Source organism: Actinia tenebrosa, unplaced genomic scaffold (assembly GCF_029948245.1).
Source record: "Actinia tenebrosa isolate PJP-AT-01 unplaced genomic scaffold, QUT_ActTen_1.0 PGA_scaffold0__85_contigs__length_37466705, whole genome shotgun sequence".
NCBI lineage: Eukaryota > Metazoa > Cnidaria > Anthozoa > Actiniaria > Actiniidae > Actinia > Actinia tenebrosa.
The window spans coordinates 35,808,694-35,835,503 of record NW_028292569.1 but is presented as its reverse complement, the minus strand read 5'-3'; the positions used below and the strand labels follow the sequence as shown (position 1 = coordinate 35,835,503).

The 26,810-nt window shown below is 36.2% G+C and overlaps 2 protein-coding genes across 2 annotated transcripts; both read left to right on the top strand.

The window, feature by feature from the left end:
- Positions 1–2,556: 2,556 nt before the first annotated feature.
- On the top strand, positions 2,557–26,593 carry LOC116294048 (vacuolar protein sorting-associated protein 53 homolog). Its single transcript, XM_031701570.2, has 24 exons — positions 2,557–2,698; positions 4,704–4,784; positions 5,285–5,334; positions 5,888–5,954; positions 6,495–6,581; positions 8,755–8,870; positions 12,241–12,360; positions 12,677–12,755; positions 12,829–12,899; positions 13,610–13,682; positions 14,683–14,825; positions 15,068–15,197; positions 15,739–15,768; positions 16,044–16,135; positions 21,414–21,659; positions 21,982–22,105; positions 22,942–23,024; positions 23,097–23,175; positions 23,460–23,608; positions 23,869–23,938; positions 24,408–24,493; positions 24,684–24,735; positions 25,623–25,727; positions 26,048–26,593. The coding sequence occupies exons 1-24, from the start codon at positions 2,591–2,593 to the stop codon at positions 26,213–26,215; spliced, it is 2,409 nt and encodes an 802-aa protein (XP_031557430.2). The 5' UTR covers positions 2,557–2,590; the 3' UTR covers positions 26,216–26,593.
- LOC116294049 (uncharacterized) lies at positions 18,394–21,281 on the top strand. Its single transcript, XM_031701571.2, has one exon. The coding sequence runs from the start codon at positions 18,718–18,720 to the stop codon at positions 20,857–20,859; it is 2,142 nt and encodes a 713-aa protein (XP_031557431.1). The 5' UTR covers positions 18,394–18,717; the 3' UTR covers positions 20,860–21,281.
- Positions 26,594–26,810: the final 217 nt, after the last annotated feature.

The following is a 26,810-nucleotide window of genomic DNA, read 5'->3' as shown; positions in this document are numbered from 1 at the left end:
CAACAGTAAATGAAAATGATACCACTTTTTTTTAAAAATCTTATGACACCGACTTTGTATGAATATCTTGCCACCCGTATTTTACAATATTTTTTAACGTTTTAGACGCCGAGTTAAAGACACAAACATAAAACACTATTGTTTTCAACGCCTGAAGAACTGATATCGTAGTTTTACATGTAATGCACTGCATGTAATCTTGTTTTTTATGTTCTTGCTCTTGAAAACTGAACAAGGAGAGGTACGAATCGAGGGCTAGTAAATGTGGTACTGCCGGGGGAACTGTTTTAATGACTTGATTCAAAATGACGTGTTGAGGGTAATATGTATAAAGCACTGTGCATATTTTACCAAGTAACTTTGCTTGTAATGAATTTAGGTTTAAGAGGAATGGATATCTATGTACATATAAGTAACAGTAGGTGTTTGAAATACTTTGAAATCTAGTTCTGGGCAGTGACAATATGTGCGTGATCCCATTTTCCTGCCGAAATAGCGTCAGTGAAACGTATGAAAGACCTCTTTACCACCCGCGACTTTCCCATTAAATCTCTCTTTTTAATAACCTAACAAAAATGTTTAAAAAGTCTAAAGAGAAAGAAAAGTAGGAATCTTATTTTCCATAGATATTTTTCATTTTGTTCTTTTCGTTTTGCCTTTTTTCTATTTAAATAATTTTGGCCTTATTTCAGGTATATCCATTAATGATTTCTGCTCTGTAGTGTTTAATTACATTACATTGACTCGATTCACTGGATTCTTTCAGTGAATAAATAATAGTACATATTTTGTAGTTTAGGATAGGCAAAGCTCAGAAACTACTTACGGAAAACAGATGAGCGGATAGAATTTATAGTGCTTTCAGTTATAATACTTATCTCTGAATATTATTAGAAATTGATAAAGATATATATGTATATGTATATATATATATGGCGTATATACAATAGAATCTAGAGCTGAGTATTTATGTCACCAGGATTTGGGTTTAGTTTTATTTGTGCTGTTTATTTAATTATAATAATATTATTACAAGAAAACCGAAAAAAAGATGGGGAAAAAGTGTTAAGGAATCCTCGCATTTAAACTCTACTATGTTAATAAAAAGAAAGAGATTGAGAAAAAATTGTAAATGTATGGTAAAGGTAAACAACGATAGACAAAACATAGCGGAGTAAACTTTCGTCAAAAGCACAATGATAAAACGACAATAAAAGGTATCAATAACTGTAAAATAACAAATTTGAATCGTTTCATCAAGTTGCCTAGTAAGGTAAGCTGCCTTGTTTCATGTTATTCAGGAACGGACATCGTGAAAACTAAGAGGGCTACTACAAGTAGGACAATGAGATCGCGGACACGAATGGTTTGTTATTTGTCTTGCCGCTTTTGACATAACCGGAACCAGAATATTTGAAGTAGTTTTTTAACTAGCTTCCATGACATGGAACAGCTATTCTATTATCTTTGCTTTAGCTGCTAAGCTAAGAAAACTTAGTTATGAACTGAAAGAGCTGTGTGATAGTTATGAACTTCTTCTTTTACAGAGCATTTTTTTAATTCCATCAACTACCTGCTGCTATCCATAACAAGAACCCTTGGGGAAATGCAAGTCATTAGGACAGCATGAGTGAGTGCCTTGCGCGATTTTTTTATTTTATTCTATTTTATTTTTTTTAATTTTTTTAATCGCAAGTGCATTATAATAATAAGTTTTACCATCTGTTGTCAGTGATACAAGTAATTTTATTAGTAGTAAGCCTGAACTTCGAACCGATAACAAAATGGCGCATCATCTCAGCATCCCCTAGCCGAATTCGCGGCTTGCCAGCATTTTCCCATATTTTACTAACTAGAAGTTTTTAAAATTTTCTTAAGTGTAAATTGAATATGAATAATATAAAGTGTCAATAATATGAATAAACAAAACTGAATATAAAGAGTGACTCAAAGACTGAAGGCTCGAAGGCTCAAATCACACAGCTCTTTCAGTATGGCTTACTATCACTATACATCGCTAAGACATCAGTCGAGTTTATAGGCATCTTTCAAAGGGGAACTATACACCTGTGTCTCTGAATCCTCTTAATAAGACAAATGGATTTTTTCTCCCTAGAGCTATAATGACACCTGTCTCATTCTAAGACAACACAGGAAACCTAACGAAAATTCACTCGTTAAACAAAATTATTTACCTAATTTTTCTATACCATGAAATTTCCTACCTCCTTAAGAAATATATCAAACACCCTTCCTAAGGAAAATTCACTCGTTAAACAAAGGTATTAATCTTATTTTTAAATTCCATGAAATTTCCTACCTCCTTAAGAAATATATCAAACACCCTTCCTAACGAAAATTCACTCGTTAAACAAAATTATTTATCTAATTTTTCTGTACCATGAAATTTCCTACCTCCTTAAGAAATATATCAAACACCGTTTTGATACTATTTTATATGATTTTTGAATAAATTTGAATCTAAAATAGTTTTGATAGAGTCTAGTTTTCGCCTAGTTTTACGTTTGCGGAAATCCTAAAGTATTGCGGTCTCAAAAGACGTCAGCGGATTCCTCAATGAATTTCCAAGATGGCGGCGGAAGTTAGCCGTTCACCTGATGCAGACGATGATTTTTTGGAAGAAACCTCCGTAAAACCAATAGTTTATTCATCTGAAGTCGAAGAAGCTATTTCACAGGTATATGATTTAACCAGTGACCGTCTTTTAAATTTGTCTTAAAGAATTTATTTGGTATAAAATAATGGGTTTTCTCTGTTCAATTTGATGACCAAGACCTTTGACTTGGCTGTTGCATAGAACTGAATTTAGTTTAAAATCGACGTAAATTTTGAGATTCCAGTCATTTCAATGCGGTGAACTCTTACTTACTATAATAAATTAATCATTTAGCGCATTATTATTATTAATAATTATCAAATTAATGTTAAGTCTTTACAAATCCCAAGGGGTGGGCTAGTGGAATAATTAATCTTAAAACTTAAATTAATTTTATGGTTTTACGATAAAATGAATCTTCCAAAGTTGTTTTGTTGTAATCGAGAGAATTACATTACTGTGACAAATGGCTTCCTTACTTAGTTATCAGTCAAAAAGCATGACGGCATGCACCAGAGAATCACAATGTGTAGTAATGACTTATCATAGTACAATACCTTAGTGGTCTTCCGTCAAAAGCAATGATCCACGAACAACACCGGTAATAAACAATGGACTATAGTACAGTATTTCCTGAATGTTTTCAAGCTTAGTCTATACAACAGGGTCCGAAGTGACACAGGAAATAGTGGGGGGCAGATGAAAGTGTTGTTCATAACAAATCCCAAGGGGTTGATTAGTGTTGTATTTGTTCACCTATGTTACTATATGATAGGTATTTGGTATCTCAGTATGATGCAGGATATATGACCAGTAATACTGTTCTAACAATATAAAGGTTCAAACAACACCCAAAATTCAATATGGGTTTAAAATATTGGTAGGTTAGCGTATTTACAACATACCAACTATGATGTCAAAATTTTCGACTTGTACTGGATGGGTGCCATCTGTGGTATTACTTAGTCTTGTACATAATGGATAATTATGATATTAATGACACCTAACTTTGTTTATGAAATGATCAAACATGCAACCGAAATGCTATAAACTCATAAAGTTCTTTAATGTTTATTAGTTGGGAGGAATGGGATATACCACTATGGATATGAACTTGCTAGCCATGATGGTTTGATAAGAGATTGAATTCATGAACTACGGCACAACAGCCTCATATGGTGGCTAATTATTAAATCATTAAGTGAAAAATTCCTTGCATTATGACCCTTATTCAAACTTCAATTACCATAGGTTTATACTTTTTTAGCTGGTGTTTACATGTTTACTCTGTTTTACCACACATTTTTGATCATTTTTGTAAGCCCGAAGCCCTTACATGTCTGAAAGAAAAAAGAAGAAAAATTAATAAAATACAATAAAAGTAAAACTAAATCGAAGAATAAAAGCTAATGATAGAAGGAATTTTACAGCAAATCAACCTGCTGATTCAAATTAAATAAATTACATTTGTCTCTTGCATGGATGCTTTTTGAACTAAATTGATTCAACATACTGTACATTATGTTCAGTTCGTGATTCGTGTTTACTTACCGTATCATGTGCAATAACTTTGTACATGTATTTTGCAATCACTTAATCCCTTGGCAAGAGAATCATGGTACGTTGGAGTTCTTTGAAAATGATGAATAGCCTATAGATATCATATATATTAGATGCTTAAAGGGAATAAGAAAGGAGTTTTATAAAGTTCTCATAATGTTTCTGTACATTGCAATTGATTGACTTGTAAATGTAGTCCAGTTGTACAGTACCTTCCTCTAAGTACACAAGTGCACCGTTGTTTCTTCTACTTACGTACATCATAACTTCTGCCATTTTAAGTTCCAAACTTTAGCATCTATAACCAAATTTGGATCCCAAATCTTACGCCCATGAACCAAGAGACTAAATTATTACTCCATATACTCTGACTGCTTATTCTCTTTTGGTACCCATGACCAGAATTTGGTTCACAAATCTTACAGCCAACAAGGCAAGAGACTGTTGTCTCTATCTTCTGGGCCTCAGTTTTATCAGGGGTAAACTTTTTCTACCCTAACTAGCATCCTCTAATTTAATTTTTTAGGTTTTTGAAAGTGATGACCCTCTTGACAGTAAAGATTTCAACCCAGTTGATTATATAAACTCAATATTTCCAACAGAACAGGTAAGAAAAAAGCATAACGACAGAATATTTGATGGTAAAACAGTCTCTTTTTATCTTTCTTTATTCTAGTAGTGTCTAGAATTTTAGTAATGTGTTTGATCCCTGATTTTTTATTTTCATTATGTTTCATCTCCAGTAATGAATCATGATGTTATATACAGTGATGTCTGACATTAGTTGTCGTAAACATGATGAGAAAGTAATCCTTCACCTTGGACTTCTTATTCATTTTTTCTCTCAAGGAGTTAAAAAAAGATTAGACACCTCAGCTTTCAATTTCTTCTTGCCCCAACAACCTTCAAATTTTTATCCATACCATGAAACAGCTTCAGGGCTGGTTCAAGCCATGGCTAACAAACAGATGGAATTGAAATTTAACAAGTTAGGGAGGGAGGAAAAGAAAAGACTTCATATAAAAATATAATGTCCTCGTTCTTTTGTTTTATTTTATCTTAAATTTTACAAGATATTTTCTAAAAAATATTTTTTTTATCCTGTAGTCTTTAGCTAACATTGATGATGTTGTCAACAAGATGCGCTTAAAAATAAGGTACATTGTATAAAGTTCCAAAAAAGTTGGGTAGTGATGTACAGATTTGTATATTTTTGGCCTTTGAAGATAACTATGTATTATTTATCTGAATGAACTACGATGTTGAATATCCAGCAATCAAGTATCGCAGGAAATGTGTAAAAATAATAATGTGGGCCTTTGTTCAATGTCGGCAATGACCTCAAGGGGTTCAGCTGTTAGTACTGGAGGCAGAAATTGAACCGTAAAACTGGTCTTTCTCAATAACCGCACATCATTTCTAAAGTCATTGAAACCCCCTTCATTTTTTAATCAGGGTTTTACCCCTAACTAAATTTTCTTTAGAAAATGCAATAGGATTTAGGATATATTTTCTTTTCTTTTATGCTCATTATTTTCTCGCTTCATTAGCAGTATATGCTAAAGGCCATGTAAAACTAAGGGTAAATAAAGTTTATCTATTTATTTATCTATCTATCTAATAAATTGAAAAACTTTGTACCTCATATTTATATTTCGCTATCTCATTCACAGTTCTTTTACTATGTTTTTTATTTTCTGCTGTCAAAAGGAGTCTTGATGAAGAAATAAGATTAGTCGTGAGAGGACAGACAAACATAGGACATGAAGGCCGACATGTACGTACAAGTTGATCTTCATAAAATATGTTCATATTGGTGCAGGATGTCAAAGAATTATCATCACAATGAACCATCAGTCTGATATTGGGTGACCAAACATGTTTACTGCAGCAGATATTGCACAATATTTTATGTTTAAAAACAAGACAAAACAAGTAAAACCAATGTGGCATGTCCCATTCAATGGTACTAACCACACTGTCTTATTTTCAAAGCAAAATAAACTACAATTAACAAGGTGGCATAACAAATTCAATATTGTGCAACTTGGCATACTTTTATTCCATCATTTTCTATACATAACTTATTTGCGCAGTTAAAAACTGAGATAATTTTTTTATTTCCAAAATGAACAAATAAAAATAAATAAACTAAGTTTTGCTAAATTTTGAGAGTATGAAGAAAAAAGTGGTTGTTAATGATAGCGTGAAGATAGGGTGGTGGTACATGTACTGTAGTTCCATTCCGTTGAAATATCTATGGCACGCATTATTCTCAGCCTAGAAAAGCTTCATTTTAGTGCTCTCCTTTTGTTAGGCTCTTGAAGAAGCACAGGAAGCTATAAAACAGCTTTTTGAAAAAATTAGAGACATCAAAGAGAAGGCAGACAAGTCTGAACATATGGTAAGATTTACTACTCTTTAATACACCTAAAATGTTTGAAAAATTGGTTTGTTACATGTTGAGTTGAACCTTATTACCTCTTCAGCAAATAATCGTTAAAATTAATACACAGGCTGCCTCTAAACCTTGCAACCCAGCTTCAATTCATTGGCTCAGTGTCATATCTGTGTTGGGCTGTGCTTTAATAGTTTTTCATCAGGTTTACTCCCTCGTTAAAGATCTAAACTCCTAAATTCCAATGCGATCTGACATTAGGTGCTTTAGTCATGAACCTCTGGCTTAGGAGATTGAATGTTCACTCCCCTGCATGTTCAGTGTAAAGTTAAATAACATTCATATGAGACAAACAAAAATGGCAGCTTTAGGTGAATTAATCTACAAGATGTACTGTATAGGGTATTATGGCTGCAGAGGTACAACTTTCATATTTAAGTATTGACAAATTTCTTACAAATGATTGCAAAGAACAAAGAACTGAATGTTGAGAGGAACAAAAAACTGCAGCTTTGGGTCAAGAAATTTACAATATTGGCTGCACTGACAGAAAAGTTTCATGTTTAAAGGTTGACAAGGTCTTATAAGTGGCTACAACAGTGAGAACAAATTGAAAAGTTTCATGTCAAATGAAATTATTAATATTCTTCTGGTATTAATATAGTTACATCAATGACTCAAATTTGCTTTGAACAGTTAATTTACTCTAGACAAATACGTGTGTGTGATTTCACAAAAGGCAAGGTTGTTGTTGAGTTATGAATGCTCTGCCACAAAGCAATACTAACTTTTTCCAAAAACGTTTTGTGCATCCTTGTTAAAAGACAAGTTTTATATTCATGACTAGTGAGTTCCCTCTTTAAGGTTGTTCTATAACTGGAAAGAAAGGGTTTGTGTAAGTAAGGAAAATGCTTTCAATCAAATCAAATGAAAAGACTCTGCTTATCACCACGATTATAGTGACATTTTATCTGAAAACTTGTGGTCAATGGGGTTATATTGAAAGAGTTTCATGATCATACTCTGTTTTCTCAAACATGGCAAGACAAGTCCAAAAAAGGGAAGAACTACTTTCTACTTGTGCAACTAAAAACTAAGTGGCGCAAGGCAAGTTTATTAGTGAGTTGTGACTATAACATCATCATAGGACTTACAAAGGTTAAGGTATTCTGAGGTGCTGACTTGAAAAGCTTATATTTCAAATAGCCTTTGCACAAACCAAAGACAAGGTGAAGAATAAGAAACCATTACAAAAGTTATTATCTCCTGTTTCCCAAGGTTATGACCTTTCATAGAAATCCGAACTCAGTATCTTTCAACTTAAACCATAACCTTAAACCTTGCTGGCTTAGGCAAGGTCCCTTTCTAGGTCTCTACATTAGATGAAGTGAAAGAGAGAAAGAAGAAAGAGGAACGATTGCCTGGAACCCTGAGTACCCTAATAGGGATGCTCACAAATGCTCTTTTAAATTGGACAAGGCTTGAAAATTTTAATATTCTTCAAGGAAGAGCAAATCAACTAAGGATAATTTCCTGGATGTTGTCACTATTAGTTTTCTTCTTCCTAGGAAGGGGAATCCATTCGCAGCACATTGCATTCAAGAAAAACAATGTTCTTTTGTGATGATGAAATTATTATTAAAATACCGGTTTTCTCACCCAAATTTGCCATCTTTTCTTTGCAATTTTTTTAAAATGATAATTTTTTACTGAAATATTTTACATAGGAAGTCAAGCTGTTACGGATTCAATTTATTAGATAGTAATGAGAGCCTTTGGGGAATTTGCAAAGCAGGTTTCAGTCAAGCAAGGGTGGTTACCGTAAATTGTTGAGATGTTGATTATCAGGTCACGAGAACAGTGCTTCTTACAGTGTCTCTTTACTTATCTTATTTCATTTAGTATTAACTACAGTGAGAGCTTAAATAAACTATTCCTTTGGACCATATTTCCATTGTCAAGATGTTCACTATCTGTGATCATGAGGACAATACTAATACTGTCTTCATTTCAGACTCAAAGTAATAATTTTCAACATCAATAATCAAGATTTTATCATTATTTTTAACAATACATTATATATATATTAGGTTTTTAAAACTTTCAGTAGAAATTAAAGCCTTTTCTGGAATAGCTGTAAGTTTTTCAAGCTCAATTATTAATAGTCTTGTTTTTGCAGGTTAAAGAAATAACAAGGGACATCAAACAACTGGACCATGCCAAGCGGCACTTAACAACTTCAATAACAACCCTCAACCACCTGCACATGCTTGTGGGAGGTGTCGACGCACTAACGTTAGTATTCTAGGAATTTAATGACACTATTAATAAATCAGTAGTACTGGTGCAATATTGTTTGCCGAAACTTTGTATGAAACCTGCGCATCTTTGTGGGAGGTGTCGACACACTAACATTAGTATTCAATGAATTTAATGACACTGTTGATCAATCAGTAGTACTGGCACAATATCGTTTGCTGAAACTTGATATGAAACGGGCACATCTTTGTGGGAGGTGTCGGCACACTAATAGTATACAATGCAATTAATGACATTCATCAATAAATCAATAGTGTTCTCCGAAACTTGAAATGAACTTTGAATAGATAAGAATGGAAAAACAAACATTCATGAGTTTTTTAGTGCAAACCCATTTGTTTTTCAAGGTTTCTTCCCACTTAATCAATAGTTCTCGATGGCTGTAGACTCGATGACACTAGCTCTATTTAAGTCTAAATTAGAGACCTACAATAGGTAGTATAAGGATCTTATAATATTGAATATATCTTTTATATTATTTATCATTATTTATTTCGTGATTTGCAGATATTTATATTTTAGCTTTATGCAAAACTAGTTATTTGGGGCTTTTTTGTTTTATATATTTTTAGTATTTTATATATTTATATGTAGCTAATTTGTTTTATAGTTGATGTGATATCTTACCAATTTTATCAGCTCAATAAAATGTAGATGTAGACTTAGATAGTTCTAGATTTTCTATTTAGATTACTAGGATGAGAAGCAAAGCTCAAATAGGTCCAAAAGGAACAATTTTTGTTGAGATTTTTTTTTCTCGAATTTTTTGTCATTGCTGGAAATTCTGCTTGTTGCAATGGAGAACAGGTTTTCATTCACATTTTTAGCATTGTTTTAGTGTCCATAATGAACATTTGGATCCCAAGTGTCGTTCCACTATTAATGAATCCCCATTCATGATCACATGAATCCTAAATATTTTTTTATTAAAAAACAGATATTTTTGAAAAAAAGCATTTCCACTTGCCTTCGGGCAAAGCATTAAATAAATAAATGTTTTTAATCTACACATGTACATAAAAACCCATCTGTTCTTAGGCTTTGTTCTGGCAACTCTGCTGCTAATTTTACAATAGTTCTAGAAAGTTTGAATTGAAAAGAAATGAAGAAAACATAATTTAAAAAAGGTTCATACTACAGTTCATGTACCAAGTGTGGATCCAGGGTGAACAAAGAGGGGCTGAAGCCCCCCTTTAGCAAAAAACAAAAACAAAACAAAACTGAAGATGCAGCTTTTTTTATTGTTTTCCGTTGTGTTGACAGAAGAAACTCAATTAGCCCCCCATAAACTCAATTAGCCCCCCCCTAAAATTTTGGTTGGATCCACCCTTGTGTACACCAATTTATTGTTTGAAAAACGAGCACCCCATGCTCAACCCTGTAGCCCTAATCTTGTGTGTGAGAGCGTGGGGTGCGTTGCCTCACTTAAACATTAGACTCTAGTTAGGAAAACTCTGACAACTCCCTGAATTAGGACATAAAATATAGATTTATTTATTTAATTCATTTTCATAATATGATTTTCTGTGGTTTTCCACATTAATAAAAATGCATTAATAAATGTAGCATGCTACAGGAAGGCTTTGTTGTCATATCAAATTGGTGTCTTGATAAGGAAATCAATTTGGCAAGACATTTACTTTTGCTCAAAAATAGGAAAAACTTAACTAAGACAAGGAAGATAACAGAAATGAGTAGAGAATTTTTATTTTGATCAGCAGTGGTGTGAGCTCCATGCCTAGATTCATTCTGAGGTTCCTAATACTTACCCTTGAGTTTTCATAAAAGCAAAACGTTTTCTAAATAACGACAGGTCACTTTGTACAGTAGTTACAAGCAGTGCAGGTTGAGTTACACATGCCTAGATTCATGCCTTGTACCATTGAGTTTTCATAACAGCAAAACGTTTTCTAAATAAGGACAGGTCAGTTTGTCAGTAGCTACAAGCAGTGGTTGAGTTACTTGCCTAGATATTCAGTCTTTCTTGTACCATTGAGTTTTCATAAAAGCAAAACGTTTTCTAAATAAGGACAGGTCAGTTAGTAGTAATTACAAGATACACCGTGTTGACGAGGCCCAATACAGGCCAAAACAGCTGTCCACGGTTTCTAGTTGAGCTGGCTCATTTTACGCGACTTGAAGTTGTGAAAGGCCCATTGACACTCATCTTCAGTCGTTTCTTATAAGGCCCGTAATTTACCTATTACACGTTCTTATACGATTTCCAAGACTATCCCACGCGGCTTATAGCCTCATCTATCAGTTACAAGCAGTGGTTGAGTTACTTGCCTATATTCAGTCTTTCTTGTACCATTGAGTTTTCATAAAAGCAAAACGTTATTTAAATAAGGACAGGTCAGTTTGTACAACAGTCACAAGCAGTGGTTAAGTTACTTGCCTAGATTTAGTCCAAGTTTTCTTGTACCATAGAGTTTCCATAAGAAAATGTTTTCTAAATAAAGACAGGACAGTTTGTCACTAGTTACAAACGTTTTTAATTAAAAAAAGTTTACATAAGCATAATATATTCATTTATATGTTATATACAATCACAATTGCACCACCAAAGATATTTTACCATGCCCTAACATTTTCTAACGTCCATGATTGCTCCTTTAATGATACTGTAGCTGTAGAAACAAAAATCTGGTAGTACAAAGCTGTAGGAAATGTCATTAATCAGAATCTACTTCATCACTTCTTCTTCAGTTGTTTCCACCTATTCATTTGCTATATTGCTTTTGTATCGTTAGTGCATGTGCAAATGCCAAAAAGAACTAAATTCAGGGAGAATTCTTCTCAATAACAATTATATAGGGCTAACCTCAATGTCTTCCTTTTCAAAATATGTAATCTGCATTTTTTTGAATAAAGTATTATTAATTATTATTATTAAACTCTATAAAAGCCAATACTGAACGAGGAAGGAATTAAGAAAATGGAGATAAGGATATTTTGGATGTAACATCTGCTGAAATAATATTAGCCCAGGATGTTGTTTACTGCTGTATCAAAAATTCTTTCCTTAACTGATAAAAATGAGACTACAAGAGAATTTGATAACATTAATTTTCCTAAATATTTCAGTCAGTGTCTGGGTTACCCAATACATTTATCCACTGGATAAAGATTTATCCGAATGGATAAGGCTATCCACTCTTCGTAAACCGCGGGCCCTGTAAATTAAACAAAGCAGAAGTTCAAAATAGATCCTTAGCTTCGGGTTTTGTTTTACAAAGTTTTAATGAATTGACGCCAAAAAACAGCGTGAATCTCATAGCTACGAGCGCGCTAAACTGCTATAATGATTTATTTTACAAAATTATCGCTTTTACATGTATTGTAGGGTATTGTCGAAGAAACGACAGTATGGAGAAGTGGCCAACCTCCTTCAAGGAGTCGTAAATGTTCTTGAACACTTCAAGAAGTACTTCAGCATTCCACAAATAAGACAGTTGGCAGATAAGTAAGTAGCTGATTTTAGTGCATTTATTGAAAAATGGAAGGATGGGATAAGGAGTGAATGAAAGAGATGGAAAAAAGAATTTGTATGGGAAAGAAAGGGAGATGAAGGATCGGAAAAAAAGGAAGGGAAAGTGGAAAAATGAAGGAGAGAAATTGCCTGAATGATAAGGAAAAGGTAATGAAATGGGGAAAAAAGATAAAGAAAAGAAAAGAAAAGATAAAAAATTAGACACGAGAAACAAATCAAAGCAAAGAAAGTTGAATTGATTTAGTAGAGAACGACCCATCAAAAACTAAACGTGTAATGTGTTTTGCAGGGTCAATAAGATTCAAAGTGAAGTTGGAACTCAAATTTTACAGGACTTTGAAGAAGCATTATCAGTACGAGGGGCTAAGGTAAGCTCAGGCTTGTACTGGTTCTTCAGTGTTATGTTTGCATTACTGATATCAACTGGGTTTCCAATTTTAGCCACCATCTGGACCAAATTCTCTGTTAGCTGAGGCATGTCAGGTTGTCAAGGTTCTAGACCCTAAAGTAAAGTAAGTATGATTGTAGTATAGTATAGTGTCGTGTGTATAGTTTATGGCATAATGGGGCATGACGCATGTATTGACATGAGCTGGAATGGCATGGTTGAGATTTCGTGTAGTGGGGTAAGCATGGTGTGGTGTAGTTTAATGTGGTGGTGTGTGTATAACATGGCATGGTGGGGCATGATGGATTGGTGTGTTGTGGCATGGCATGATAGAGATGGTGTGGTATGGTAGAGTAGGCATGGTTTAGTGTGGTATAATGTGGTGTGTATAGTACATGGCATGGTGGGGCATGATGGATTGGTGTGTTTTGGAATGGCATGATAGAGATGGTGTGGTATGGTAGATTATGCTTGGATTAGTGTGGTATAGTGGGGTGTGTATAGTGCATGGCATGGTGGGGCATGATGGATTGGTGTGTTGTGGTATGGCATGTTGGAGATGCTGTGAGGTAGTGTGTAGTGTGTGAATTAGTGTGTTGTGGCATTGCCAATTATTCAACTGAAAATTAAGTTCTTTTACTATTTGCATGACAAACTTCTTTCTAACAATACTGAAACATGCAAATGTATTTGGGAACCAACTTCGAAGTTCAATGTATAAAACAAAAACGGCTAATGTTGTTTGATAGATCAGCTCATTATCAAACTTTCCCGCTGTCTTTACACCTTATATTTTTTAAATTCGACGCTAAAAATGCTAAATTGTTTCCTTAGGAACCAGCTACTAACATGGTTTGTTCGGCTGCAGTTTACAGAATATCAACAGCTTTTTAACGAAACATTTGAGGTAAGACATTTTCGTTAGCCTTTCAGCAAGGCTTTTTAACATCTTTTGCTTTTCAATGATCGCCATTTACATGCCTTCCAACTTTGCCTTTTCCCCCTCATTTTCCATTTTCCACTTCCCATTTTTCTTCCAAAATCTTACTCGACTGTCAAAACTTCGGTAAAGCTTGCTGTGAAGTGTGAAAAAACGTGGAAATCTTTGATGAAAAAGTTTGCCTAATTAAATGCAGTATTACCCGGGTATTGCCTTGTGAAAAATAAAGCAGAGTATATGGAAAGCCACCACCACCCTTACGACTCACCAACAACCCAACCTCGCACGAGATTTTACCAATAGTTTAATCTTTACCAAACATACTTTCAACACCCTAATAAATCCCACTAATGTCTCACCATCAATCCCAATTTCCCAGAGTGATTTTATTTAATCAGTAAAAATATAGTTTATGAAATAATAGTTAGTATTATACACCATTCACACCTAAACGTGTTTAGAAAAAAATTGAGAAACTGGAAACCTACAATATAATGAAACTTTCTAAAATATTGTCACAGCAAGACAAAGGATAGTTTACATGCATTATTTCACCAAATATTGTGCAGTGTTCGTAGATAGTTTTCCAAACCTGTTGAGTTAAGCCACTTTAAAACATGTTTAAGCCTTGGTGTTAATGGGGTGGATTTTTTTAATCAACTAGTACTAACTAAATAGTCGTTTTCTTGCAGGACTTAAATAAAATCACTCTACCTATATCAACACTAACTAAAGAACTATATAATATCACCAAATTTTATCGCTCAAAGTAATAAAGTCACCACACAAACAGCTTTACAGAAATACACTAACCTTTCCAATGGCGAAGAAGATTAACACCTTAGCCAATCGTCACTAATGAACTACAACACTCTAACCGAAACTATATACAAAGAGTCATGATATTAACCTTCATACCACGCCATTTTTTCGCTATTTTGACTATCTTAGTTTTCTCTTTTCATAGGTTGCCTGGTTAGACAAGATAGACAGAAGATTTTCTTGGCTCAAAAGAGCTTTAGTCAAATTCGACGAAGATTTCGCTGGCACATTTCCACCGGAATGGCGCGTAGAGGAAAGAATAGCTGAAGAATTCTGCAAAATCACAAAGTAAGGATTGAAAAACCTTATATTCGGAATAGAAAACTGTGTTTTTATTATTTGATTTATTGGGAAATTCTCGTGGTCGCACAATTCGTGAACACATTTTCTTTTTAATTACATATTGTAAAAGCGCTTAAAACTAAACAGAAATGCGGAACCTTAAAAATGCCTTTTGTTGACCCTTTGATTGAAAATTTAATTTTATAAATGAATCAAATTCTTATACATTTGTCGTTTGTTGTTTGTAGAAAAGAGTTATCGAAAATCATGTCAAATCGTGCTTCAGAAATCGAGGTAAAATTGCTGTTGTTCGCAATTCAAAGAACCACAAACTTCGAGAACCTGTTGGCCCAGAGATTTGCCTTAAGCGAAGATGATGTAAGTTAAAATTATTTTGCTGTGTATTTGTATAAAGTTTTAAAAGATTTCTCGGAGCAGTTCTCTTCACATGTATTTCAATGAATTTTTGAAAGTTTCTAGGGAATACTATGGACTATTCTATGCGAAAAAGCGCCGTTAAGATATGGCTTTTTTCGGCCAAGCCGGGGAAAAAAGAGCAGCGAAAAACAGACTTTGAGAAAGTCTAGAAACATTAGCGCGTACAAACTTTATAGTATTTTTAAGAAAAAGCCTTCAAGCTGTAGATGAAAGAATGTTCTCGTCAAAGTACCAAGTTTTGTAATTTATGGCACATGTTGCCTAAAGAAACTCTTTATTTAAGTAAGTCGAAAATTGTGACAATGAAAACTCTGAGAGTTTTAGATATTTTCAATCATATACTTTCTTAAGATTGTTATTTAACTAATATAAAAATCTGAAGCTTAAAATATCATCTTAGCACTCTGGTTGCCTTAGTTGTTGGTCGTTTCGACGACTTAAAAATATCTTTGCGCTGATTTATGTAATACTATGTTTTCAGGTCTCAGAAAAGAAAGAAGCACCAAGCAAGGTAAGAATGCTTTCGTCAGTCACAAGACCCTGGATTCAATCCTTGGTCGTCTTTTGTTAACATTGCTTTGGCGATGAATGTTTGATACTAAGTATTTTTACAAAATCATTTGAAACAAAAACGAAAGCAGAAAATTAAAGAAACTAAGAGAAATAGGCGTTTAGAAAAGGAAAACCTTGTCAAACTCCAAAGAGAATTTCAGCCAAAAATTAATCCTAAAGTTAAGAAATACAAAAAAGTTATATAGCCTTTTTTTCTTCTGTCTTTTTTCACAGGTCCCTCCACATCTTAAACAGTCAAAGTTTACTGGAATGATTTCGCGATGTTTTGAGCCTCATTTGAACATCTATATCGACTCACAGGATAGGTATGGCATTGATATTTTTATCATTATACATTTTTATTCGATATAAGATTTAACGAAGTGCTTAGAAACTTTGTGGTCCATGACTCGTGAAGGGCTTCCACACCTGAACCAATCAAGCGCATAAAGACGCATGTTGTCCAATCACAGCATTCGAATACAAAAGCCATTTAGGCTGCGTTCATAATGTATGGCAAAGGGAGGGGGGCAGGTGAAAATTTGAAATGTCCAGAATAATTCTTAACACCCCCCTTAAAGTCATTCAAAACAATACGATCCCCCCTAAGCAAGGCTTGTAACTTCTTCCAAAAATTGTGCATCCCCCCATTTTTCTGATAAAAATTTGCCCATCCCCCCTTTTTCTTACCAAAATTTTCCCGATCCCCCCTCAATTTCCTACAAACATTAAAAGAAAAACACTGTTTATTGACGATAATTTTTTTTCGGGTCCTCTTTGTAAATGGCGTTTATCGGAGTAACGGTTTCTTAAATTTGGTATTAACCCTTCAATATCACAACTTCCTGTTCGTACTTGCATTTTATTTCATGATATTTGTCGCAAAAAAGTACTCAACCGTCGTTGTGTCAATCAGACGAGCTTGCTACCTTGACCTTCGGAAATCCTTTCACCAAACCGACAACTTCATTTTATAAAACAAATACAAATTTGAATACCTCTTAGACGTCTAAAAAGGTGCCCTTGAGTGAAAACAATCAGGTGTTTTCTTTTAAATTTCCGCTGTCTTAGGACCAGCGTAGGGGTGTTTAGAAGAATGATACTTCGCCGGACTACTATATACAAAATGCGAAATCTGAGTTCAACTAGTATAAGTGAAAGACGAAAACAGTCGCATTATATCTTGTTCACTGTCCATCTTAAATGCTCTTCTTCTTCTTTTTTATATTAACTTTCTTTGTATTTTCGATGTTTTAACATTTTAGCCTAAAACTGCGGGTCGCGTGTTACGCCATAGCCACCATCTTGGAAAATTTAAACAAAAAATTTGTCGGTTTCTTTGGCGGCTTCTTTGTGTAGGAAGCTTGATAAAAGTTAGTAAATATTTGGTAATAAGTTCTATTCAAAATTTTAGTCATACCTGATTTTTTAGATAAACGAACTTAGTAAACCTATTATTCCTTGAAAATGTACTTGGAACGGATTTTTTTACAGTTTGCTGAAGTAAAAACTACAAAACGAAAAATTATGGGAGAAAGTTGATTTTTATGATTTTTATGAAAATGTTAGTGAAACAGCTTTCATTGAAATAGTGCCATTCTCTTAATTTCGCATCAGTTCCTTGTATTACAATAGCCAATTCGCAAAAACAGTCACGTGCTGATAAAACACTTTGATAAAAAAATCAACATTCTGACCAAGGTCCCTTGGGAAAGGCTCTGCTGGATTGCAAACAAAATTTGGATTGCAAGTAAAGGGTAAAAACATTTTGGAAACGGTTTTGGATATGACATTAGTAATCCAGCAAAAGTTATTTAAATAAATAAAGTCCGAATTTTTTTGCCGACCTGTAATAGTCACGTGATTATGTCCTGCAAATGGCCTATCCATCTTATTTAGAGCAATTTTGAAGAAGTTCTTAGACCAGAAGATACAACACTAGCACTAACTTCAAGATGTGGAATATATTAATAAATCAGGAGGTGCGCTTGCTATAAGAAAGTCTTGTAATAAGAACCGTTTATCAAACCAAAATTGTATCCATTTTCCTTTACAAAAGTATTTTCAGAACATTTTTCTTACACTTGTGGAAATGGTCTATAACACATTGGCGTATATTACGTTCATCATTTTGTCTTTTCTTTTTTGTTGTTGGGGAGGGGAGGGTGGGGTACTTTCATCAAGAACTCGATACTTTACAGATCAGGATGTAGCAGAAATTCTGTTTTGTTTTCTCATAAACTGTCGCTTGTAAACAGATTTTTAAATCCACTAAATGCATTTTGATTGATTGAATACTTCATTTTTGTATATAAATGATAATCATTAAAGCAAGCAGACTTTTAGAACCATTAAATTCATTTTTATAAATTAATCAATGCTTAATATTTGTATATAAATGACAATCATTAGAGCAAAATCCATTAATTCCATTTTTATAAATTAACATTATCAATAATAAATTTTCGTATATAAATGACAATCATTAGAGCAAAATCCATTAAATCCATTTTTATAAATTAATCAATAATTAATTTTTGTATGTAAATGACAATCATTAAAGTAACACATTACAAACGCCTGACACAAACCACAAAAACAATTTTCAAAATAAACATTTACAGCGCGAAAGGAAAGGAGACGTTTTGGAAATACGGTCCTTGCATACAAGTTTACTTACTTTAAGTAACGTACTTACCGCGTCTAAGCCTTTAGCAATGGGTGCCTTCTTGAATAAGTACAAGTTCATGAGGTCCGATTACAAGATCCCCATGGAGTGAAAACAAGCTCTTCACTATATTTAATGATGCTCAAAAAAGTTAAAAATATAAAATAACAGGTGAGAAATGCAGTATAAGGTCGAATACAAACAGGATTGAGAACGAGTCACTCATCTTGAACGTCTAATATGGCAACGATGAATGCACGTTCTTCCTCAGCCACACCTCTGACTTTTAAAAAGGTTGAACATGACGTCGAACCAGTGGAAGGAGAAATCTTTACTACAAGGAGCGAGATTGAAAATAAAGAAAGTACAAATGGCATTAAAGAGTCTATGGAGTTTGGCGGGAGAAAAAAAAACAAATCCCAACATTCCAAAACTGAAAAGAGAAAACTTGTTGGGCATAAAACGTCCAAGTATACAGATTTAAGAACGAGGAATAGAAAATGCCTAAAAACCCTGAGCAAGGGAAAATCAGTGATGGCACTGGAGTGTCGTAAGAATCACCAAGGATCGTCAAAGTCAATGATGGAACCCTTGGTGGAATTCAAACCGTTTTTTCATACAGAAAAATATTCCTTAGTTATTGGAGATGATGCTTCTGTTCTATCAAGGATAAAGAAAAACGTCGACACAAACATTGACAAATGGTCCGATGTCAACCAAGCATTGTGGGCATTTAAGAAACATCTTTATGATGTCAGAGGCAAATCGTTTGGTCTATGGTCTGACCGGATGACAGAAAATGTTATTGAGCATTTTTCAAAATGCTTTTCATATTGCTTAAGTAAACATAAGAATAATCCCTCGGTGTTGAAGGCTGAGTTACAGGTCATAGTGCCCCATTTATTTGGCGACCATTCTAAATGCGAAGGTTGGTGCAAATTCGAAAGTAGTGGCCACAGCTACAAACACACCCATCTGTCATCAGATCGTCATCTCAAGGGAGAAAATCTACGCAAGTTTCTTAATGATGTAATCCTCCCGTTTAGCACAGATAAAGCTGTTGATAAACTGGCTACCCTCGGTTCGTCGAGCATCAAGAACAATTCAAAGAGAAAATCAAGGTTCTATGGAGGTTCCAGGAGCAGGGACTTCCGAACGGCAGTTCCTGTTGCTCAGTTCAACGAGGGCCACATCTATCTGCATAAACGTAAACAAAAAAGGGGGGCTGATAACCAGATTGATCGAATGAATCGTAAGCGGCAACTCGCTTGCAAAAGTAAATCAGGACCAGCTGCTAAGATTGGTAGGAAAGCCTCAAAGTCAAAACATGATAGTAAGACTAAGCGCAAAGAAAAAAGAAAAGGTACCACTTCTTGCTCAAGAACAGGATTCCCTATTCTAGTGACGCAGGAGGAATTTGCACAACTCTCTCTTGATCAGAGTGGATATAAGCAAGTCAAAGCATTTCTAGACAAAAATCAGTTGATTCATCGCCTAGTAAAGCCTTCCATACCACCAACTTGTCGTAACGAACGATTTCACAAGTTAATAGTGTTTGATATAGAGACAAGTGGTTTGTCAATGGATGCAGAGATCCTGCAGTTGTCCTGCGTTGTTCTTAATAGTAGACAGACGTTCAATTCATACATCATGCCCAAATGGCGTATCAGTTCAAGTTCTTCCAAAGTTCACAACCTGCATATCAGATATGAGAATGGACAGCGGATGCTTTGCAAAAACAAGGTCCCAGTCCATGCAAAACCTCTATCGACCGTGCTAAAAAAGTTTGTTGACTTCTTGGAGAACACCGCCGAAGGACAGCCATTGCTTTTAATTGGCCACAATGCGAACGTGTTTGACACTCCTCGGATAGTGAACGAGCTGGTTAGCGTCCAGCCTTTGATGAAACGTCTTCATAAGCTGCAGATATATTTTGGAGACTCCCTTCCTGTTTTCAAAACTCAATTGAACCGTAAGAGTACGATGAAACTTAGCGACCTTTACAATGAAGCTACTGGAGAAACCTTTGATGCTCACGACGCCCTCGAAGACGTGCTGGCCTTAAAGAAACTACTTCTTCACTACGGAGAGTCCTTCATCAATAATATTGCTCAAGCATCCAAGACGCTAACCTACTTTGTGCAACTACACCAGTACAAGATGACAAAAGCAATCTCCTCTAATTCTTACCAAGAAAAGTCCATAAAGAAATCCCTAAAGAATCGCCTCATTCAAAATGGTCTCCCCTTCCCATCCTTGAAGTCCGCATATCAAAATTGCGGGAGTAACGCCTTGATTTCATACCTTACATATAAGAATGGGCTGAAGACACGCATTGCTAAAGATGTGGACGATGTAAACCAAATTCTAAACATGTTATAAGCATAAAAAGTGGCCAGGACGTTTCAAAACTCCTTTCTTTTGGCGTTGTAATTTCTTCTTTTTTGATAATAAATTTGTGGTTTATGTGTCAGGAGTTTTGTAATTTTATCTTTCTTTTGCTTCAAAGATTATAATTTATATAGAAAATAACCATTAATTTATAAAAATGGATTTACTAAGATGTTCACAAGTGACAGTTTATGAAGAAGTTTTATCAGTTTTCAATAAATATATCAAGCTCTACAAAAAAAAAAAAAAAAAAAGCTATAACAAAAACAAAAACAAAAAACAAAAGAAAGAAGGATAAATGTTAGATAAGGCAGTGTGTTTTTTGTGCCATTTCCACGAGTGTAGGGAAAACATTTCTGAAAATACTTTTAAAATGAAACTGTAAATATGTAATAAAAGTACAATTTGGTTTAGCACTTATTTGTTGCATGAGGACGTGGTGACCAAAAAAGCTTAGTCCAGCCTGGTTGAGTGGGTTAGTACCTAAATGGGTGACCAAAATTTTTTTTCTTTCTTTCCAATTAATTTTTTTTTTCTGTTTTCAGAAATCTATCGGAGTTGATCGATCGTTTCGTCCAGGACTTCAAATCTCAAACTATCCCCCAACCTGAGGGTGATGGTAGTAACGTGGTCTTTCCAAGTGCCGGTGAACTCTTCGTGTTTTATAAGAAATGTATGGTGCAGTGTTCTCAACTAAGCACAGGACCCCCTTTACTTTCCCTCACAACAACATTCCAGAAATACCTAAAGGAGTATGCTGTCCGTGTCCTTGGCAACCATCTGCCTGTCAAGTACGTTTTTTAACTAGTCATATGCAATAGTTAGTAACCCGCTCTCGTCAGTGATGGTAGAGGAACAGTTCTCTCCTTTCTGAGATAGTGAACGTGATGCACGATGATATATTCTTGGGATGCATGTGACGTTATAGCCGCCATTTTGGTTGACTTTGACAAAAGATTTGGTTTTGGGAAGCACGCCACCAGTTAACTGATAGACCTAATATTCTGGGTTTCAAGCTTTGGTACTTGAGAAATATTATCGTTCATAAAAAGCAATTCATCATATTTGATTATTTATATATATATTAAAGCTGTGGTATTGGAATCTTTCTAGGGGTTCAGGTGGTCTGGCCAGCATCCTCAAAGATGCAGGTGAGGTGAAGTTCAGCACAGAAGAAAAGAGTCTGACATGCTGTGTGTTGTGTACTGCTGATTACTGCCTGGAGACAACACAACAGGTAGAGTAACATCACACCACACCTGGCAACATTGCACCATACCTGACGACATGACACCCTGTGACACAACACCTGACCACATGACACCACACCTGACCACATGGCACCCTACGACACTACACCTGACCACATGACACCACACCTGACCACATGGCACCCTATGACACCACACCTGACCACATGGCACCCTATGACACCACACCTGACCACATGACACCACACCTGACCACATGGCACCCTATGACACCACACTTGACCACATGACACCCTATGATACCACACCTGACCACATGACACCTTGTGACACCACACCTGACCACATGACACCCTGTGACACCACACCTGACCACATGACACCCTGTGACACCACACCTGACCACATGACACCAAACCTAACCACATGACACCACACCTGACCATATGACACCTTGTGACACCACACCTGACCACATGAAACCTTGTGACACCACACCTGACTACGTGACACCCTGTGACACCACACCTGACCACATGACACCCTAAAACACCACACCTGACCACGTGACACCCTGTGACACCATACCTGACCACATGACACCCTGTGACACCACACCTGACCACGTGACACCCTGTGACACCATACCTGACCACATGATACCCTGTGACACCACACCTGACCACATGACACCAAACCTGACCACATGGCACCCTACGACACTACACCTGACCACATGGCACCCTGTCACACCATACCTGATCACGTGATACGCCTGACTATATCGTACCTTACCTTCCCACAATTCTTACAAATGCTTGACATTGCATGTCCTAATAGTCTTCATGCTTAAACCTTGCAGTTGGAAGACAAGCTCAAGGAAAAAATTGATCCCGAACTTGCAGAAAAAATAGAGTTGAGTGGAGAACAAGACGTTTTCCACGGGTAAGTTGACCTTAAACTAGTTGCTGATTGGTTGACTCATAATTGTTGATTCATGCTTTTTTGTGGTTTTAGTGTCGTTTCAAATTGTATACAACTTATTGTCCAAGATTTAGAAAATTCTTGCGAAGCTCCACTTACGGCAATGGTCAAGGTATGATATTAAGTATTTACATCTCCTCTCCTCTCCTCTACTCTCTCCTCTCCTCTCCTCTCCTCTTTTCTCCACTACTGCAGTGGCAGGTCTAGTGAGGTGTAGGAGGCCCATACTCCCACTATATTTCAATCCTAGAACAATGTTTAAGCGCAAACCTTGACGGAATCTAGGGGGTGTAGAGAGAACATGATACCCCCGTTTTCAGCATCCAACATCTGCCACTGTATTTCCCCCTCGTTCCCCTCCTCGTGTTTGTTTTCATTATTTTGTTTCTGTTGTAGGTTCATTGGCAGACCGTCGAAGCTGTTGGTGACGAAAGCACCTACGTCACAGCCATATCAAACCATCTCAAAGACAGCATCCCGCTCGTTAGGGATTATCTTTCCTCAGCCAGAAAATATTTCACGCAATTCTGTGTCAAGTTTGCAAAGTAAGGAAGGTCATGGGTTCAATTCCTATCAGGGACTCTTTCAGCTAGTGACAAATGTAAAATTATTCTATACTTTCTTCCCAGCTTATAAACCTAATTTCATCATTAATTTGCAAAGTAAGTCTTGTTCTTTCTAGCACGTGATAATCCAGTGAGAGTCAAATCTTCAAAGCAGACGAGAATCAACAAACATTTCTACTTACAAATGATTATGGGTCCACAAATTTCTTCTAACATCCAATCTTGTTATTCTTTTGCAGTTCTTTCATTCCTAGATACATCAACAACCTGTACAGATGTAAGCCAATCAGTACTGTAGGAGCTGAACAGGTATCCTAGCAACATGATTTAATACTAGGCTCTTTGAATGGAGAGACACGGGGAGGGAGAGGGTACAGATGTAAGCACCAGTGGCATGTGCTGCTAATGCGCCGCCTCTCACCAATGCTACCCGAGTTTGAGTCCTGCTGATCTCGATGTCGTATGTGAGTTGATGAGTTCTTTGTTGGTTCTCTCCTGTGCTTCGAGGGTTTTCCGGGTTCTCCGGTTTTCCTCCCTCCTCAAAAATCAACTCCTAAATTCTAATTCGATCTTTGAGCTTCAGTCGCCTAATTTGGAGCCTAGCTCTATTGTGATTGGACAGGCTCTCCATCCCTTCTCCTTCCCTCTTTTCGTCCTTCCCTGACCCCCTCACTACTCCTGCAGAGCAGTGTGAAGAGCATGATTCACATACTAGTCTTCGTATCACCTTTATGAAGTTTATTACTCTGAAGATTATGCTGTTGTCTTTTATTTTCAGTTGCTGCTTGATACCCACTCACTGAAGACAATACTGCTTGATCTACCATCCATCGGGTCCAAAGTCCAGCGTAAACCACCCTTGAGGTATGATGGGATAGCAGGATGGTCTTTCTTTTTTATACACAGAGGTTTCGGACTGAGTAGATTGAGTGTAAAAGTTCTGTATTTTGTTTTAAAATGGAAGAAAGCTCGTAAAAAAGATTGCAAATCAGGGAAACTAATTAACCTTTATAAATTCTCCATATCTGATGTTCATGGTGGCGTTCTTTTTCAGTTACACGAAAGTAGTAGCCAAAGGAATGTCTAAAGCAGAAATGATACTCAAGGTACTGTGATAGATCCAAAGATGGTGGTGATGATGATGGTAGGTGGTAGTGGTAGTGGTAGCGACGTTGATGGTAGTGATGATGATGATGATAGTGGTTGTAGTGGTAGTGGTAGTGGTAGCGACGTTGATGATGATGGTGGTGATGATGATGGTAGGTGGTGGTGGTAGTGGTAGCGACGTTGATGGTAGTGATGATGATGATGATAGTGGTTGTAGTGGTAGTGGTAGCGACGTTGATGATGATGGTAGTAGTGGTAGTGTTAGCGACGTTGATGGTAGTGGTGATGATGATGATGGTAGTGGTGGTGGTGGTAGTGGTAGTGGTAGTGGTGGCGACGTTGATGATGGTGATGGTCACGATGCTGGTGCTAGTCGTAGCGACGTTGATGGTAGTGGTAATGATGATGGTGGTGGTGTTGGTGGTGGTAATGGTAGTGGTAGTGGTAGCGACGTTGATGATGGTGATGGTAACAATGCTGGTGCTAGTCGTAGCGACGTTGATGGTAGTGGTAATGATGGTGGTGGTGGTGTTGGTGGTGGTAGTGGTAGCGACGTTGATGATGTTGATGATGATGGTGGTGATGATGGTGGTAGTGGTAGTGTTAGCGACGTTGATGGTAGTGGTGATGATGATGATGGTAGTGGTGGTGGTGGTAGTGGTAGTGGTAGTAGTAGTGGTAGTGGAAGCGACGTTGATGATGGTAGTGATGGTGGTGCTAGTGGTAGCGACGTTTATGGTGGTGGTAGTGATAGTGGTGATGATGGTGGCGGTAGTGGTAATGATGATGGTGATGGTGATCAGCTCTTCTCTTAGAAGTACTTTTCAGACATCATGTCGCTTCCAAACTTAATAAAGGAACGTTTTCGTTATTTGTTTCTTTTCAGGTTGTCATGTCCCCTCACGATCCGGCCGTTGGTTTCGTAGATAACTACATCAAACTCCTCGCAGATACTGATACATCCAACTTCCAAAAACTGCTAGATATGAAGGTTAGATAGTGCTTATCGTCATGTAAATCTACGTCTGTATTTCGTCAATGTGGTAGGAACCCCTGCTGTCAGGCATAACAAAAGGTCTTTATTTTGCCAAAATTACAAGCCATAGCAAGGAGTGGCAGCAACCTAGACATTTTGGATTAATTAACGCTAGATTTTTTTCCCTAACCATCTTCACTTACGTTACTTTACTTTAGGTGGCTCGGAATCTTGATAATATATAAGCCCTTGACTATCATTATCCTGACTATCATCATCCCTACATGAAGGCCTGTGTTTTGACGTGATTAACGCAATTGTGGTTATTTTTGCAGGGGCTCAAACGCAGCGAACAACACACCATGCTTGATCTCTTCCGCTCTCGTCTTCCCACCCCTCCGTCTGCTGGCGAGGTTTCTGGAGGAACCCCTTCCCAGAATCCACCGGAACCTGAGTCAAGTCGAATCAAGAAACTAGAAAGGCTAATTAAAAAACAATTCTAGGTCACGTGAAGATATGACGTCAACCGGAAATGACGTCACGGGAGTGGGATTTACATAACAGTAACGGATACTAAAACTAGACAGACTATCACGGACCTATCTAAACAAAACCACAGGGATCCCATGCCCATTTTCGTTCGTCAAAAATTCCTTGCTTTTTTTAAAATGAATTGTAACAAGAGAAAATAAATATTTATGCTCTCTTAATTCTAAGCATTTAGGTAGTCAAAATGCATCACTCCAAGACAGTATGAGAATATACCATACAAGAAAACCCACTACCTGTGCGGTTCGACAATCTCAAATTTACCTAATTTCAAATTCGTTATAATTAAGGTACAAAATTATAATAAAAATTAATTTTTAACTTGACCAAAATGTGTCAAGCCTCTGATAAAGGTGTAAAAAACACCCAAAATCCATCAAAACCATGCGCTATAGCCCATGATTTTTGGCCAAAAACCATCAAAAATGACTGTTTTTTAAACTAAGGGGATTTTCCAAGGGAACTCAAAAGAGTGTGGAAAAACACCCAAAATCGATCAAAACCATGGGCTATAGCCCATGATTTTTGGCCAAAAACCATCAAAAATGA